This window comes from Gobius niger (genome assembly GCF_951799975.1).
Source record: "Gobius niger genome assembly, chromosome: 1".
In the NCBI taxonomy this organism is placed as follows: Eukaryota; Metazoa; Chordata; class Actinopteri; order Gobiiformes; family Gobiidae; genus Gobius; species Gobius niger.
The window spans coordinates 15,162,103-15,181,905 of NC_136852.1; the positions used below are offsets into that span (position 1 = coordinate 15,162,103).

Sequence of the window (19,803 nt, forward strand, 5' to 3'; positions counted from 1 at the left end):
ATTATTGCTGTATTTCTCATCGCACACAGACAGCTTGTTGTTACGTATCCACAAACATTAGCAGGATATCCGAAATGGAGCACAAACCCCCTCGATCAACCTCTATTCTCTTTGTCCACTGATCCCATCTCCATAAATAGGATGAGATTATAGTGATTCTCCGGGCTCCAAGGACGGCCATTGAAAGGGGGTGCAGTTCTGCTCGATGCATTATGGACTCTCTGAGCCCAACACAACAACCATCTGACTGCTTACTGAATTTCTGTCTGCAGATAATGCTTTGAAATGTGAGCCTGGCTGTAGACTGAGTTCTGCATAATGCACTGTACTGCCAGGGCTGTTTCAGACGGAAAGTCTAATCCGCGCAGGTTGGATGAATCAACACCATTTGCATGTTTTCTGTTCTGTAAAACTTGATCTGGGCCATTGCAGAAGGAGAGTCAGCTGTTGTCCGATATCAAGTTTTTATTGAGCTTTTGGGCCCCATATAATATTAATATTATGTATTGAAAGGCCAAATCTTTTGCTGTTTCACACTGAATGCAGAGTTAATGGCAGTGCACACTTCTGTTGCCATACTGTTGCATCATTATTTAGATTACCTCTACATTGACCAGAGATTTACACTTTGCAAAAACTGTCCAAGATAAAGATGTTATTGACGATAATCATCCCTGACATTAATCACAAAGGACTCATTTTGCGAAAGCCGAATGAGAGTCTGCAAACTTTGATTGAGTAACATTTCCGCAAATTGCATATTGATTTTTCTCATAATACTGCTAATTAATGACCTCCTGTAATAGCAGGGCGAGCATACACAATGTTAATTTCTGTCGGCCCCATCTTCCCTTCTGGAATGAAATCCATTTTTAGTGGTGAAGTGATTACTCTGGTAAGCACTTGCAATTTTTCTGGTAATAATTCATTACATGCTTGTATCAGCGCCCACATGAATCCAGAGTGAGCCTAAAGCCACCCACCATCTCCATTTGGTAACACTGTGCTCATCTACGCTGAGTATTGCTGAATGTGATGTTACCAATGAATAGAAACGTGAGCTTTGCTTTGCCCACACTGACCCTTGTGACTTTACAGAACAGGGTGATGTATTCTCTTCACAGGTCACTCGTGTCATCTCCATCATTCTTATATGGTGAGCCTCTTTCACGGAGCACAACATGGACATGACATGTTCGCAGCATGCATTTCCGCTGAGTGTGCAGCTTTGATGCATGAGCTCTGCCTTAAGTATTTAATCGCTGCATACATCACTTCGACAGCCTTCCTGACCACTCTTCAAAACCTATTACCAATTTTATTTCATTATTCACAGAATTAGAAGTGACCTGCGACAGTAACCAGCGATTTGTGAGGCGTCGACCTCCTGCCCAGAATAATTCTGTGGCAGAGGAGGCCAAAACATCATGAATATTGCACACACAAGCATATGTTTAGGATCTGAAACTCTTTTCTTCTAAGGCCCCGAAGACTCTTACGATGGAGGACAGCAGCTCAAAGCACAAAAAAGTCAATGAAATTCTGAAGTCAAACGTGACATGGATTTATTTTTTTTAATAGGTTCAAAAGAAGTGTGTCCTGACAAACCTTACAGTGGGCCTTTAAACAACTCAAACACAGCCTGAACTGTCATGCCATTATTAAACACTCTCAATCCGCAAATGAAGTGGCTTGGCAGCACTTTCCTGGAGCTATATACGCGCTCGATAAGTTCATTGTTAGCAAGAGCAATTTCAGCCTGTTTTCCTTGACAAGGCCAAGCAGATCCAAACAACAGCGAAAACCTCCCATCCTTGACAAATATATGAAACTCTATAAGCTTCACGTGCTTCTTTTGATTGCGTTTGGAGTTGCGTAAAGCTCACATCACATGCCTCAAAAATGACAACGCCACTGATTTGTAAAAACATCAAAACACAACAGATCATACAGACAATCTAGGCATTGATCCTGTGTGAGGTGACGTCCCATCCCACAATCTTCAAACTTTTGTGGATCAGTGGTTCAACCTAAACCTATTATCAATAAAAATGCGGTTTAACATAGAGTTATGTATGAGTCTCTGTGATTTCCTGAGGAGCGGTGGACTAAAGCATTCTTCCGGAGCCAGTGTAATTGCATCAGCGGGTTCCTGTGCTGAGTGAAAGCCATAACACCTCCGTGAAATGGCATGAAGTGAGAGTCATATGGCGTTTAATGCAGATGGTAGAGATGATAGAGAATGCAGAAATTGCCCCAAGCTGTAAAACTCAGACACGTGTGAGCTCGACAGAGGTTAATTAGTGCCTTAGTGTCGAGCGTTTTGAAGACAAAAGACCATTTGCTGAAATCATTGCTCTATTATAAGCATCTATACCTGGCCAGATGAACTTGTGAACATTAAAGAGAGTCCCGGGGAGAGACTGTGCCGGTCCTCCAGACTCCTATTGATTCTGAATGCATCCCCGGCTGCAATCAGTTCATCCTGATCGTCTATTGAACGTGTGTCTGCGTTTCTTTGTCTCACTGGGCGATTATCACAATACAATAACCGGCCCCGTTCATCAGAGAGAAAGCTCCATCAGGAAGATTAAAACTGCACAGACACGGACACTGTATTTGCTCCAAAAACCACTAATGACTTTTTGGTTGATGCTAAATGTGTTAAGACAGAGGCAGCGCTAGACTAATGGGGATTTAATGCTCATAAAAGCTATTGCACTCAAATTAAGCCAATTGGAGTGTTACTTACAGGGTTATAGCATCAAAGAGAGATAGGCCAAAGAGGAACAGGCATATACGTGTTTGCAGCAACTAATTGTATTGTTTAACACTTGTTTAATTATACTTAATTAGCATTTTGAAAGAAAATGCTAATTATGTGACCTAAGTTGACTAATACATACACTGCATTAATAAATTACATGAATGTTTCTAAAAGATATAACAGTAACGCTGGTTTAGTAAGTAACACTTTAACCTCTTAACCCCACCTTAACAGAGCACATTTTCTCCAGTTTGGTTTTACCTAAATATAAAAGCTTCTTACAGCCCATTGATTTAATAATTAGAGATAGATGATTACCTATTCAACCCCATTCATAGTAATGGTCCCGAGTCGTCTATGAAACTTACATGGCTGCTCAATCTCCTCCTACGAAGCATGTTCCTTAAAAGGGCAAAAAGGATTCCACTTTTTCGTACTGATATACAAAAACCAGTGGGTTTAAAAATATTTCATAACCTGCCCAGCGTTGTCACATGGGTCATGGCAATGGAAGACCATAGAGAAGCATATTTCTCACCCGTTGTTACAGCCTAATAGGCCAGTGTAACGCCTCATTTGAAAGCCAAGACCTACACAACTTTTTGGTCAAATGGTCTCCGTGTTTGTGTCACATTTTTGAAGCGTTTTTGTTGTGTTTCCATAGTTTTTTGTTGTTGTTGATTGTTGTTTTTTTAAGTTTTTTTGTCACTTTTTTGTCAGGTTTTTGTCACTTTCCTTGTTGCGTTTTCTGCAGGTTTTTTTTGCTCCTTTGTGGCATTTTTGTTACTTTTTCATCACTCTTCAGTCGAATTTTTGTTGCTTTGCCAGCCTGTTTTCGTTGCTATTTTGACGCTTTTTTCAAGAAGCTTTTAGATTTAGGTGATGCCAAACTGGTGAAAATGTGCTTGGTTCAGGTAGTGGAAGCACTCGCTCTTAGAAGCATCTTTGGTCCATTTACGCAAAGACCTTGATATAATTTTTGAAGAATATATACCTTAACCAATTGGCGAAAACATTTGAAAATGACTCTAGCCACTGTGGCCAGTGAGGAAAATGTCTATCCCAAGGGCACAACCACGCTCATTCGACAACGCTATGGTTGGCGCAGGCATTGAACCTCCGACCTTTCAGATCCGTGAAAGAACTTTCTCATCACCGAGCCACTGCCATCATTTTAAGGAAAGACGTGAGCAGCCAGTATGATGGCAGCGGAAAAAAAGACTTGAATTCCCTGTGATAATGGAACCAGGTCTTAGCGCGCGGAGAGGAAGGTACGAAGCTTGCAAGCAATTTAAACTTTCCCGAGCGGCGCCTACAGAAAGCTTTGACTGGAGCCCTGGGATTTGGGAGATAATGGCGTGTAATACAACTGTCAACAGTGAGCCAGGACGCTGAGCCAACAGCAGAAGGTGAGGACGGGGAACGGGGTCCAACGGTCAACACATCACTGCAGCCTTTGTAGTCTACAGAACTCAGAGTGACTCCATACAGAGCAAATCTGATGTGGAACAGTATTAAAATGCTTACCCTCACCTCCACACATACCCCGCCAATGTCGCTCTAATCGGCTCAGATAGAAAGAGGCTGTGAAAGTTGTATAATCCTATGGTAAACAAGCTTCCTCTAATATTATTGGAAATTCATTTTTGAGTAGATAAGACAGTGGGGAATCTGACACATACTAATCAGACAAGAATGGATCAAGTTTTTCTCAGATGTAAAAGTCTTCAGCTGTATATGGCAAGGTATAGAAAAAAATAGCTATTCAATCATTTTCTACACCATGATTTGAGTACGGTCGGTGGGATGCAGGCTGTTGGATTTCACTTTACAGCACACTGTAATAACATGGTTATCAGATGGAAATAGCATAGTAGCAATGATGCGCTCTGTCGCCCCGTTTCCATATAATTTCCAAGTAAATGTTTTCAGGTAATTTCTGGTCTTTACACTGAGTTTGCTGCTGTGCTTTAATGTAAAGTGCTACCAGCTGTGGTTCACATGCAGTTGTGCCCCAAAGTTTACATACCCTGGTAGAATTGTAGATTTTTTGACTATTTTTCAAAGAATGTGAAAGATGACACTCACAGTTAGCGGTTGTGTGAAACCATTTATGGTGAAACAACTGAGTTTGCTATTTTTAAACCATAATGAAAAAAAGAAGTGCCAAAATGACCCTGGATATTGAGGTCAGGAGACTGAGACGGCCACTAACGGGACCTTCACTTTATTCTGCTGGAGCCACTGGTATGACTGATGCACTTTTCATCATAGGCCATCATTGGCCTTGTTGACACCATACCTACTGTGAAATATGGAGCTGTTTCGCTGATACCACTGGCTCCAGCAGAAAAAACTGAAGGTCCTGTCAGTGACCATCTCAGTCTTCTGAATATCACTGAACCGCTGTGGGGAGAGCTCAAACGTGCAGTTCATGCAAGACAATCCAGGAATTTACAGAAACTGGAGGCTTTTTTCCAAGAAAAATGGACCACTTACCATCAGAAAAAAGAAAGAACCTTGTCCACAACTACCACGAAAGACTCCGAGCTGGTAGGGGGAAATACACAGTATTAAGAACTGGGGTATGTAAACTTTTGATCAGGGTCATTTTGGTACTTTCATTTTTCATTATGATTTAATAGCAAACTCAGTTCTTTGACCATAAATGGCTTCACAGAACCACTAACTATGAATGAAAAAATAATAATAATAATTCTGCCAGGGTATGCAAACTTTTGAGCACAACTGTACATCAGGTCTTCAGTCCTGGTTTAGGCCATGTTTTCTATTGGTTAAAGCTTAATTTAGTTTGAGGTCAATGCGTTATTGTCCAAGCACCACGGACAGCTTTCAGTATTTGGTCTTTAACATTCTAATCCATAGTCTTGTCAAATGCTGTTTTAGAAATGACTCACTTCTTATTTCATCACATTTATTTTTTTAACACATGGGTTAATTTGTTGCATTTTCTGCAAGGCTAAATCCCAAAAACGACGGAGGACTCCTCCATTCTATTAATTCAGGCTTTCTTCCTTGTGACAAAAAGTTCTTCATGCAATTTGTCATCTGTAAAACGTACAGTGTTGACCTGTTGAACTCTTAAATTATAGGCATAAATAATGAATGAGGCGCCCTTTATGAAAAATGGCATGTGCGTCATTGGACTTGTCACTCTTCTCTTTGTGTTAGAAAATAGACTGGAGGACGCGGATATACAGGCCTCACGAAATGATCTAGAAATCTTGCATGGTAACGATTAGGTATTAGAAATTACTACCTGAGGTTAATTAGTCTATGGTGATTTATGTTTTCAACCTCACCGTCCCACACCCCATGTCTGATGAGATATTTTATTGCTTTACTGCAATAACATCCCATGAAACATTAATCATTTACATTTGCCCTCAGTTAATGTATCAACTTTATTTTACGCCCATGCACGCTAAATATTCACTGCATTAAAGTCAAGGCGCGTAGGCATTTTGCATGCAGATTAAGCATATTCATTCATTAGGTCAAAAAGTCAAGGTCAAGATCCATTGTATCACCATTTTCCCATATTACTCATGCATCCACATAGGTAATAAAACCAAACGCACACCACAAATCATCCTTTAGCGCGACAGCTACCATACCCACAGTGATCCTGCCCACGTCTTTAAACTGCAGAGCGAATCCTACATATCACACGCTTAATAGAAGCAGGAATAGATCGATGCCAGAAATATGAGACTGAGGCCTTGGTACATTTATTGATGATTTTTATTGGATCATTAATAGAAGTGCGAGACGGGGATGGATGAGACTAAGACCCAAAAGGTGGGCGGTAGTGACTGGACACACAATTAAAAAGTCTTCATCAAACAAGAGCTAAATCACACCCAAGGACAGAAGGATTAGTTTAACAAAGTTGTTCTGGGAAAAATCTACGGGACCTATTCCCACATTGTGATTATACAACAGGCTTATTCATTTGGCGGCCCCCAAAACTATCTGGTCTGGCATGTGGACAGTTTCCCCATATTTTTGCAACGCGATACATGTGCAGTGCAAACAAATAAGTACGTTTGGTGGTACAGAAAACAAAAGTGGTGCCAAATGACCGTCCCGAAGCCAATGCTCATTTTCCACCATTTAATGAATTCTGCTAAAAACAAACCATATTTCCCTGCCTCGCTGACTGCTGAATTATTATTACCTTGTATTTCATATTTAACACATGCACAGTTGTTATGGGAAACCTACTCAAGTGTGTTTAGTTTAAAATTAAATCTTGTTACCATGAGCATCAATCAAGCTGTTATTACTATACTTTTTATGAATAAATATGGATTATGCTATGTATCATTTGAACATTTTTATACAATATAATACTATATGGGTTGTGCTGATGATGATGAATAACAGTAATATGGTACATGGTAATATATTAGGTATAGGATATATATACGCATGTACTATTGCAAGAGCCGAACTTTTTAACCTTGATCCTGTGAAGAGCCACACATGCACCGACTATTCTTGAGATCCAGTGACTGTTTATTGAGATTAAATATAATGTGACCGATATATTTAATCACAATAAACTATAACTTTATGCCTGGCCTTTTTCTTTTCTTTTCAATAATTGTATTAGATGTAATGGTTTTACTCCTCACCAAGATTGAAATAAATGTATATGAAATATTTTGTGCTGTTATGCTATGTATGTATGTTTGTATGTATGTGGCCTGCCCACTGAGCCCCCTCCTCTGATTCGCCCCTGGCCTGTGTGCTTTGTGCCTGCAGCTTGGTCCTGACTGGACTGTGCAGAGAACGCACTCTAGGCTGCACAAAGTTCATAAACTTTAATCAGGAACCTCTGGAGGACGTCTGAGATTCTGTTTTATGTTGCCTTTGTTACAGTTACAGTCACATGTGAAAGAAAAGTCAATGACTTTGCGTATTTCTGTGTTACGATTTTGCGCTTCGCATCAAACGTTACATAAGACCTCCACTTTTTTCCTAATTTTGATCTTTTTCTGTAAATATGAGGCGAATTTTCATCAAATAAAGAGTAGGCTAATCAGAAACCTGAAAAGCACAGAAGCGGACCCCACTTTAACCTACATCCCGCTGTGAGCTCCTTTTACACGCCGCCTCGAAAAGGAGGGAGATACAGACTCTCATTCATGTGTGTAGACATGGGAATCAAGACTATGGTTGAATTATTGGTCAAGATTCTTAAAGACTGTTACAGTTTATGGGAAATATGTACCAATTCTTTTGCAAAGAGCCGCATTGTATTAAACATATCCAATCATGCAAAGAGCCGCACTCTGATTGGCCAAGAGCCCTTGTGTTCACCACCCCTGTACTACTGTAAAGGACTGTGGCCAAATAAATAACAACGGCTTACACTTATTGTGCTTTATCAGCCTGTGTCACATGTTTCTCAAAGTGCTACATAAAGTCATTATTCATTCACTCCACACTTGATGGCGATAAGTTACTATTATAGCCACAGCCACCCTGGGGCAGACTGACCATTTACCACATGGCTCTAATATGCTGTTTATATCCCTATCTCTTATTATGTCAGTGCCCTCTGCTGGACACGTGTGGAATTCTTTACTTTTTTAAATTTAAGCTGCCCCCTAGTGGCTGGAGTGAGCATTCTGGTTATTTCTTTAAAAAAAATCATAACTCAGCACAGGAATGAGCTAGAGACTAAGACAACAAGGACTAAGCTATGTTATTGGAGCAACAACATTATTATTTAAATATATGAATAAGGGTTGGGAGTAAATAAGCATGTCTTATTCCTACTCCTTTTTGAGCTAAAACGTAATTAATTATTATTATTATTATTATTATTTTTTTCAATTACCTGTATAGGGGCAAGGGACATTGATGAAATTTAAAGCTTATTGGCCAAATCCTGCATGTGCCTTGTTTCTGTACTTGTTTTACACTGTCTGTACAATGGCTGTTTCAATAGTAAAAACAGCCATTAATCTCTTGTTCCCTGTCTGCATTTTCTCCAGTTCAGCTTTACCCAAATTAAAAAAAAAAAAACTCTCGATGCCTATAGGCCAGTGTAACGCCTCATTTAAAAGCTAGCACCTGCATAACTGTTTGAAACTTTTTGTCATGCGGTCGCTGCGTTTTTATTGCTTTTTAATGTGTTTTTGTCTTTTTTGTTGTGTTTTCGTAAAGTTTTCCTCACGTTTTTGACATAGTCGCTCTTTTGTGGCTTTTATGTTTCTTTCTCATCACTCTTTAGGCAGAATTATTTTCTGGAGAAAATGCGCTCGGTTCAGGCCATGTTAAATGACGTGTTGGATGAAAGTAGAGCTTAATGCCTCTATAGGTTCTTTCAGCCATTTTCCGCCAGTCAATAAAAACATGAAGTTAGGCCTAGGGGGAACAAATATAAAATGCAGGAAGTGGAGAAAAGGCAACATTCCATTCCACTCGATGCAAATGCTTGAGAAAAGAGAGATGAGGATATCGATTTTTATACTTGACGACCAAACTAGTCCAGACAGGCATGGACTATTACAGTGCATTTTTTTTCCTGTGGTGCAGTATATTTTGTGTATTGACCTATTTACATGTTTTGAGCTGAGGTTTACATCTTCATTTAGTTGTTTTTGTTTGTAAACTGCAGCAAATCATGCAGCTTATTAAGGACTAAGTTTACTGGCTCAGTCATTTCGAACACGTGCTTAAATAGGATTCTGAGTGAGAGCTGGTATTAACAAATGATCCTGAGCCGCCAGTATTTAGAAAACTCACTCTTTGACATATTAATGACATAGTTTATATTCTGGATGGATAGATGCAGCCCTCTGTTGTCAGGGGCCACGCAGCCTATTACCTTTCCCATTACTCAGTTGATTGGTTCTCAAACTCTCTGTCTAAACAAGAAAAAATATGAACTTTACATAAGCCGTGGAGAGGCATTAATTAAATCGCAGCCATTTTCGCAGTCACAGTGGTTGGCCCCTAAAGCAGTTTGACTGAAATGAGTGGGGTAGATAAGTCTCCTGTACCAAGTCACAGGTAAGGGTTGTCGAGCTTTCTGAGCACATAATCTCTCAATCCATTCACAATAACATCAATTCTGCCAGATCAATAAACGTAAATTGCTGTGAGGCACGGTGAATAAGTGGTTAGCCTGTCCTTACTCTCAAAAAAAGATTAATCGTAGTCCTTTGTTTTGAATATTCATCACAGTTATTCGCCTGAGTAAAGATTTTTGAAGAATTACTTGACCACTGTTGTTTTTAATGGATAATATAACATAAAAGCACTCGAGAATGCAGCACAATCTATAGCATGTGGAAGGTTACCAACTAAGCACTTGGTAAATGTGAGACTGGTCAGGGGAATATTAGCAAAAGCAATTTCAGATGGACTGCAGTAATTAGTTTTTCAAACAGAACTGCAGCTGGACTCCACTCAGCATGGAGCTATTGAGAATTTAGAGGCAAATAATGACATAGTGAATTAAAAATCAGGTTGAGTTTCAATACCCCACCTGCATCATAATCAGGCTGAGGTTAGCAAAAGGTTCCACAGTGGAGAGCAAAGTTTAGGGACATAGTAGTGCTAGTCGAGGTAAACGGGTTAAGAAAACCATTGTAAATAAAATACTCTCTATGTTATTATTGGAAATGTGCCAAGGGAGGGCCATCGTAGGGCATTTTCACACCTGAAAGTCTGCAGCAAGGTGTCAGAATCAGAATTGTTTTAATTGGTCATTGCTAGTGAACAGGTTCACAACTATATTTTAAACTATAAAAACTATATGGCTATAAGGGCATGCATAAAGAAGAATAAAATAAAATATGAGAAAGAAGACAACAAGAGACAACAATTTGACATAGAACAACAGAGTGAGTGTATCTCCAGATGTGCCGGTGCATTAAGTGTTAGCAGCAGATATGAGTGTGGACAGACCACATGGTGCAATAGAGCAGTGTTACAAATTATTACATTCATGAGTTACTGGGTCTTGTTATCATTCATGAGTCTGATGGCGGAGGGGATGTCATGGTCTGCTTTCTGTTGCCCTGCCTGCCCCGCCCTAATGTGTCTCACCTGTGCCCCATTTCCTCATGTATTTCTACCCCTGTGTTTCCATTGTTCTTTGTCAGTTCATTGTCTTCATGTCCCTGTCTGGGTTTGGTTTTCAGTTGCTCCTGCTTTATTTTTGTTTTTTGTCAGTTTCCTATTTTCTTGATTTTGCACGCATTAAATCAGTTTCCGTGGCAGTCTGCATTTTGGGTCGTTTCATTTTTACTTTTACTTTAAAACCGTGACAGGGGACTGCTCAAGTGACGGGAGGTATGGGTCCGTGTCCAGGGTGAGAAGGGTCAGCTGTGATATCTGATCCGATCCACACGCCTCCGGGTCCTGCAGGTGAACAAGTCCTGGAGAGGTGGGAGCTTCTCAGCAGCACGCACAATGCGCTGCAGTCGATGCTTGTCCCGGTCTGTAGCGGCAGAGTACCACACAGTGATGGAGGAGGTGAGGATGGAGTCGATGATTGTCGTGTAGAACTGCACCAGCATCTTGGGCGGCAGCTTAAGCTTCCTCAGCTGCCGCAGGAAGAACATCCTCTACTGGGCCTTCTTGATGAGGCAGCTGATGGTTGGCTCCCATTTACAAGTGGTTTTGAACATTTTGGTTTCAAACCATGTCTCTATTGCAGGGGTCTCCAACCTTTTTTACCCGGCGAGCTACTTTTACACAACAAGAATGACGGAGAGCTACTTATGCTTCAAAAACACGTGTGCAAAATGCGACTTAGGTGGACTTCACCCTGGAGAATTAGTATTTCAAAGAAAATGACTCTAGTTTAGTCCTAATACTTTACAAAATTGACCACTGAACTGTTTGCAAATTGTGTTCAGCAAGTTCAGAACAAACAGAAAATGCATCTAAAATTTGAGTTATCACGGGTGTAGAGATGTAGAAAGTCTTTGACGAGCTACCTAGAAAGGCCTGGCGAGCTACCTGTTGGAGATCCCTGCTCTAATGTCTCTAATTTCCCCAGTTGGAAAATGCACATGAACGCTCGCTCAACTGGGCAAAACGAGCTTCTCAACCTCTGCACCTGATACGGAAATCAGCGAAACCAATAAGCTCACATTAAATGATAAATGGAGAAATCTTCATTTATCATCTATTGAGAGCTTTTTAGTTAAACTGCTACTGTCCTTAGTTTACTGTGAGCTCGGAGTAGCATGATTTTCTATTCTACAAAACCAACAAACCAAAGTTACATTTTATGCTAACGGCAAATTTAAATGAATAGATGGACATCAGAGACATTAAAATGATCAATATAATATCACAGCAACATGAACATGCAATATGTCGCTAAGGGCTCATTTTAAATCACTAATGTCACCCACTGAGGTAAGTAGTGACATCGACGGTCATAGAGGTCATGCGGCACAATCCAGGAGTTTTATTAATTCTCTCTTGGCTTGGTCTTTCCACTGGTTTTTATGTTAAAATCGATTTCACTCCCTGGATTTGATTCAAAAGTTTGAACTTCTGTTTTAATATTACACAGACCCAGACCAAAGAGCGCCTTATTTGGTCCAAACCATGGTCCGCAAGAGCGCTCACATCTTGATCTTTAGACAAAACCAAACGGAAAATCTAAAAGTCTGGACCAAACAGTGCAAGTGAAAAACGCTCTAAAAACGAAAGCTTCACATTTTCGTGTCTCCATGTGAGCAAATCCTGGTGAATCCCCTCATGTGGTACGCAGACGCATTTGCACATATTGAGCTCTACATTCCAGTGGCTGCGCGGGACATTATGCATGTCATTTGACTCCTCTAATTCTTGTGTCGGTGCTTATGTGTGTGTGACAGTCAGGGAATGTCGGCAGCGTGTGACAATGCGATGACACGAGGGATCACGGCTGTGTGGAGAGGAAATGGGACATGAAGAAAAACACAAACAGGCGGAGGATAATATGTCAGGCATCACTGTGTGTCGGGACGTGGCTTCTGACTGTTGCGCGGGAAAATATAAGAGCCTTTCATCAAGATCCGAGACAAGGCTGAGGTGTTCCAGCGCTCAGTTACCCTTCAAATGACATTAGGCGTCCCGTCACCGTACTATGGATGAGTCACTGTCGACCGGAGGTGATTTATTCAATCGGACCGAGTAGCTGGGATCGCGGGATACAAATCACTTAGATGGAGCCGTGGAGTGACGACTGGGAGGATGTGAGCGCACTGGTTATTGGGAAAGCTTGCAGGTGTTTTGAGGGCAGGCAAAGAAACGCTTCAAAGAGGGAGACTGATGCGAGGTGGGGATGCTTTTGGACACAATATCGGCATTCATTATTGTGGCCAGCGATATGCAGATCAGTTAAATAGGAAGATTTTGTCACATCTTTGAGTGACAAATCAAAGCAAAGTCTCATCTAGATCAAATAGGGCAGAGTCGAGGCCACACTTAATCGTACAAAGAGAACCGTCTAGTCTCACATTCCGTTAATGGGCAATTAAAAGTCTCCAGTTCACCTTTGGATGGAAGAAGAAAGCCGGACATATACAGGGTGAACACTAAGTAAAGCTAATGAATCCACATAATACTGCATAATACTGGCAAGCCAATATACCGGCTTGTTTGGAGGTCAAGCAGGCACTTAAAGTTTTACATTCAATAATTGACGTCGAGTATATACTTTGGCGGGAGGGAAGAAGAAAACCAAAAGGGTTATATAAAAGGGTGATCGGCTGCTATGTCTTTTTACTCCCAAACCACTACCTCATAATGATCAGCAACATTAACTCAAGTAAATGCTTGTTCTTAGATTAGTTCTTATTATCCGAGTCTACTAGAGCAGAGATAATACAGATGGAGGACTGAACATAGTGTAACCTTCTCTTTGAGTGCACTATAAGCTCTTAATAAAGGGTCACAAAGGCAAAAAGCTAAGCAGCATTCTCAGGCGGGACAGCCATAATGACACTTGATGAATTAGCCCTTTTGCACATGCATCCGTCTTCGGCGCGGCGCCTGCTATTGACTAAAGCGCGGACTTTGCATGCAGATGGTTCACACTTATGAGGCTGTCATCCGAGAACGCGTTTCGTGCCAGGTTGAGAACAGATCATTCAGACGTTAAAAAACAAAGCCGAAACGTATATATCGTCAACATCTCTGTCCATAAGTGGGGATGACAAACTTTGAGGTGTTGCGTTGATGAGCGTCGTGAGATGATTCAGGGGAAACAGATTAGGCAGGGGAGCGGTCTGGCACGTCGTTAGTCAGCGGTGTCAGGAGTGCAGATAAATGGACTGTCAGCAAAGCGCCCGGGCAACGGAGGAGAGAGAAAAAGATGGAAAAAAATAATGATATAAAAAGGGAAAGAAGAGAGGGAGAACTTCGGCGTTTACGTTGAAAACCTGGTAATGATGTTGTGGGAAACGCACAAGTGATGATAATGTTATGAATGTGAAAAGTTCGGTTTAATTTTATTCTTTATGTAAGTTATGAAGTGGTAAAGTTAAGTTGTTAATGAGTTGTTAAAGAGCGTGCGTTCATTTCTACAGTTCAGATAAATCACACATTAACATCCTCATTCATAATTACACCTACCTTCCATATAACACAATCAATTAATCACAGTGTTCAACATGGCTCTTGTGTGCTCAAATTTAACACCTTGCAAAGTTAGTATTTCATCTTGTTTTCTTTACTATGTTATTTTTGTCACGTGAAATAAGCGTGAATGTACTTGATTGCAAAGCCCTACACTAAACACATGTGAACTTCAGTAATTAAGTTGCTTGTACATGATGATCTACAGTATTTTATTGATATGGGGCTTTATATTGCAGATAAACTGTATTAGAGCTTGAATATGTTTAAAAGAAGTTACTCACACCATGACTATATCACCATGTTTTTGAGAGTTACTTCCAATATTGTAGCATGCATCGCCTAATGAGCCGCTTTAACATTTTTGACAGGAATTTTTACAGATCACACTGACGTTTGATCAAAAGGAAGGTTCTAAGGACACTTCCTTTCATATGAGGCCTTCAGAAAATGCCTTAAACTTTGCCTGATTTGAAAAAAAAAGAAAAAGAATTTGCAAACGCATTCAAGAAAGTTAAAAAACCTGCGCCGACAAAGAGAATCAGAAGATCCGTGTGTCACTAATTGTGCCCCACTGGTGTCACAGCACCTGCAGTGATCTTACAGTCAATCCTCTACAACACCACACTAACAAAACGCATCAGGCAATTACTCTAATTATAGCTCTCTTTTCCAGTCCAACATAAGCCGTCTACACTTTGACACTTGTTTGATTTTCTATTTCAAACACTGAAAGCAATGGATTAAATATGTGGGGCAAAAGGAGCATACTACATACATACTGGTAATTAGCCAAATCTGTTAATTAAAAATCCTGAATGAATTACTATCAAAATGCGGCTTGTTTCTTTTGAATTGTTATCAAAGGCCCATTTTTTTTATTACAAACCAAAACATACTTGTCACATAGTCTTCACAGGAATGGGTTTAGAAGCACATTTCACAACTTTCAGGGTCACTTTTAAAGGTACATAATGCAACTTTTTTATGTGAGGGAAAAAAAAGTTGATATTTGTGAGTATTTAATCTTGTAGTGACCCAGCGGCTGTATGAGTGGTCAGCATGGCGCCTTTACTTTCCATCACATGGCCTCCAGGATGCTCCAGGATCAATTGTTTGGAAGGTTTTCACTGCTGTCAGACCCTCTCACCAGAAAACCTACAAAACAATTGGTCCAGGAGCGTTGTAGAGACCACCGTGATAGAAAGTAAAGGCGCCATGTTAACCACTCATACAGCCATTGGGTCACTTCAAGGTCAAAAACACAAGATTAAACTTTTTTCTTTTCACATAAAAGTTGCATAATGCACCTTTAAGGGTCTCTTTCACAGAAATGCTCAAAAAGTGGCCTTCAAGTCCATGAAATTGATACAAATGCTTTATGATTAGATTCATAGGGTTTTCCACCACAAACGTCTGAGTTTTCAATATACTTAAGGAGGTCATCACCATACAAAAAACTAGAAAAATTGCATGTATTTACTCCATTATAGTGATAGACTGAGGTAAAACAGGACCAGGATGACTCTCCACTGCTGCCGCACACAGACACGGCATGAGCTGCAGGAAAGGGAGTCACGGGGGCTGCAGCAGGTGCAGAGTAAGGACCCCGACACACAGCGGTCTGTGCTAGGAGCCGTGAAGCACAACATGAAATCGGCTGCAGCCTGATCTTAATGACTCATAAATCAGATTGATATGAATCCTCCCCACAGCACTATTAGAGCAAAGTGTTTCCAACCTCATTAATTTCCATTAGGGAGCAGCTATCTGCTAACTTTACTATAGTGTCAGATTTTCTCCCAGGCTCCATCTTTACGATCTTATGATAACTCTCACATCTCTGTGGCCTGATGTGCCTAAATCTCATCGCTCATAAAGGTCAGAACTTTTAATCTTCCCCTGGGACACATTCTGAAGGCTTTTTAGGTCGTAAACACTCCAATGAGCTATAAAAAGAACCTCCTCTGCGCACCGCATGACTTAAGACAGAATGCCCCCACACATACAGTAATGCACAGTTTAATGAAGTGTAATTACATATAATGCGAGGTTAGCAAACAATCATTTGGAATTCATCCTGTTTGTGCCCCTGCAAGGGAGCATTAACTAAGCACCAAACCAACAAGTTATTAAAATAGCATAATGTACAAATGAAGGAGCGAAGTCCAGCCGTTATCATCCGCATTGAAATGAGAACTCTTTGGTAATTGTCCACTCTGAGGTGCACTAACACAAACAACCATCTAACTTTGAATTCCTAAAGCAGAGTTTATACTTGGCAAAAGGTACTGTGCATGAAATTTAACGTGGCATAAAACTGCAGACTCAAAAACAGCATGCATTTCCTTACCAGAGAGGTGAAGATGTAAGTGTAGTAGATTGACAGCATCCCCAGCTCAGACGCCTGTAGAGAGAACACAAACTGGGGTCACAATACAATAACGATTTAAGAGAGAAATGAAAATGGAGGGGTGGATTTTGCACCGATTGATGTTCAGTTGGAGGTCAGGGCATGAAAAGAGCTGCATGAAAGCGCCGGATAACAGAAGGTGCGGAGGAAAGGTGGGAGGCCAGTGATTCAAGGGAAGACCATCACCCGTGCGCCGCTGCTGACAGATCAAAATCCACATCTTGATAAAACCAGACACGTTCTTATCTGACGATGCCTCTCAATGGAGCAATTAATTTCTTGAGAGCATTAGTATGCCGCGCGACGCCCCTGTCTCACAATTTGAGTAAATCAAAGTCACAGGGAGAAGCAGTTGTGAAGGACAGGGTGAACTTTCATCGTTCCATTTCATTAATAGCAGCGGAGAAGATGCTGCGGTTTAGACTCAGTGGCCCCGAGCGTGTGTGATGAGAGTGATACCACAACAAAGTAAACATCTGAAACTTTTAAACTTCTTTAAAAGACAACACAAGCTTTCAATTTTGACATAAAACATCAGCTGTTCAAAGGAATGCAAATCCTACAAGATATGGACAAGGTCAACTCCAGTGATCAGCCAATCGTTCTGTTCTGGCACTTTTGAAGTCCGTTTTTGGCTTAGTCCAATATTATAACTACTTTCTTTACCTTAGAATTCCCATCTTATGCTCAAATACTTCAAAGAATGTGTATTTTTTCGCCAGGATTTGAGAGTAACGCTTCATTGATTCTCTGAATGTGCTTTGCATGTAGTAGAAAACAACAAAGCAGGGATCTCCAACCAGCTCAGGAGCTATACCGGTATCTCTCTAGCCCAGGGGTAGGAACCACTATCTCAGGAGCCACAGGCGCCTTAAAGCCTCTTGTGTGGCTCTTGATGGTCACTGTTACTCAGAAGAGCCTTTGAGTGAGTTGTTGTAAATATTAAAAAAAAACAAATTTTAACTATATTTTATGAAATCAGTGCTTTAAATCCGTTTTTTTTAAAAGTAAAATTCTATCGTTTAGGATTTTAGTTTGGTTTGAAACAAGACACAGAGGCTCTTTTGACGTTGAAGGACATACTGTGCCAGCCCTAAGTAGCCCTAATATGTTTTCTACGAAACATATTCTGCAAACATCTGGGTAAATATCGCAAGACATAAAGATGAAAGAAGTCATTTTCTATAATTGTGTAAAAGGGACTAGATACAAGTTGGTCATTTTCTGCTCACTACTGCCACCTGAGGACTTGCGTAATTGCAGTTTCTATTTTAAGCTCGTGCACAATGGTTTGGACCCAGAGCCGGTTCTTCCTATACGCAAACTACGCAAGGTGCATAGGGCCCTTGCGCATCTCAGTCAAACTACGGTGTTGTTTCACTGATTAATCAACGCGTTGTTACGGGGACAGGCTCTTCCAGCGCGCACTCACTCTCCGCCTACTTCGCCACATATAACTCCAAAACGGAGCAGTCTGCAAGTGGATGAGCAGGAGAGACCGACCGTCTTCCCCCTGTCTCTTCCAAAGCGCGAGTGCTTGTCCGCTCGTGTCCCCGCTCGGCCGTCTGTCTCCCGGTGCTCGCTTCGCCTCATGCGCGGCTCCTCCGCGGCTGCATCATGTCACCCGTGTCCCGAGCGCTGCTCTCATGTTTTCTCTGCGCGGACTCGGGGCTGCAACTCTGGGCCTCACTCTCATTTAAACTCTCTTCTTATTGTGTCTGGTGAGTCTAGAGCATCAGGACAGTAGTTTGACGTGTAGACGAGAGTAAAAAGCCGTTCTCCGTGGCCTTTTTGTTGAGTTGAATCCAAATGGTTCTCATGAGCACAGTAACTTACAGTAACTATGGTTCTCTGAATGTGCACAGTCTAAAACGGGTTGGGCTATTCACAGGCAAATTCTCAGTGGTAAGACAGGAACAACCGCCAGGAGCAGGTTTCAGTTAGTTTTAAATCAGCGGTTCCCAATCTGTGGGTCAGGGACCAGAGGTGAGAGAATGGGACCATTTGCCATTTACTATTTTAAAAAGGGAAATAGACTAGTAGTCGTCCTAAATACCAGTCTCACAGTGGCTTAGTGGTTAGTGGTCCTCACACAGGGGGCAGGGCCTGAATTGAGGTCTGTATGTTCTGCTTCTGCCCTGGAACAGTGGAACTGTTTTGACCATAAATGGATTCGCTCTTCGTCAAATAGCCATGGGACACTACTGTAGGGCCCCCGTGTAGATTTTTGCTTAGGGCCCCAGAAGGGCCAGCACTCTGTTTGGACCTGAATTAACACCTTTTTGAGTGACAGTGCAGGATTTTAGAGGCAGTTGGGGTGAAAAGGTCTGAGCTAATTCTACTTATTAGGACGTGGCTGGAACATGTAGGGGGAGGAAAATACATCATTTTAAAATGTTTAAACTCTGTATAGACCCTTAGAACTATCATTTGTGCTACAACTCTCCAGGGTGAACTTCACTTAACCTCTTAACCCCCACCTGAACCGGGCACATTTTCTCCCTTTTGGCTCTACCCAAATCTAAAAGCTTAAAAAAAAAAATAGCGACAAAAACAAGGATGAAAACATGGTGAAAACATGACAAAAAAGTGACAAAAAAGTGACAAAAAAGTGACAAAAACGTGCGAAAACCTGACAAAAATGAAATGTTAAAAGCGACAAAACCTCAACCAAAATGTGACAAAAAGAGGCAATAACGTCACGAAAAACCGAAACAAAAAAGTGATTAAAAACATGACAAAAATGCGATGAAGGTCAAAGTACAGGGCACATGGACTGGAGGGAAGAGTTTAAATTGTCTAAATTTATAGCTGCTAGCGATTAGAAAGAGGATAAGTAGTGAAGCCAATTTGAGCGCTGAAATGATAAGTGAAGATGTCAAGGTCTTTTGAATGTAGGATTACTCAAACATGCATGAATGAAACAAAACAGAATTCCCAAGTATTTTTTTTTTTTCATGATAGAACAACATCACGACATTGCTAAGAAGTAAAAAAG

General features: G+C 41.0%; 1 protein-coding gene across 3 annotated transcripts in view; it reads right to left on the bottom strand.

The window, feature by feature from the left end:
• grik4 (glutamate receptor, ionotropic, kainate 4) overlaps window positions 1-19,803 on the bottom strand; it is a 245,855-nt gene that overhangs the window by 65,412 nt on the left and 160,640 nt on the right. For all 3 annotated transcript variants that reach the window (XM_079580067.1, XM_079580066.1, XM_079580065.1), the window contains one exon: window positions 16,746-16,799. In XM_079580067.1, coding sequence (XP_079436193.1) covers window positions 16,746-16,799 — 54 coding nt within the window. The remainder of the gene's footprint in view (window positions 1-16,745; window positions 16,800-19,803) is intronic.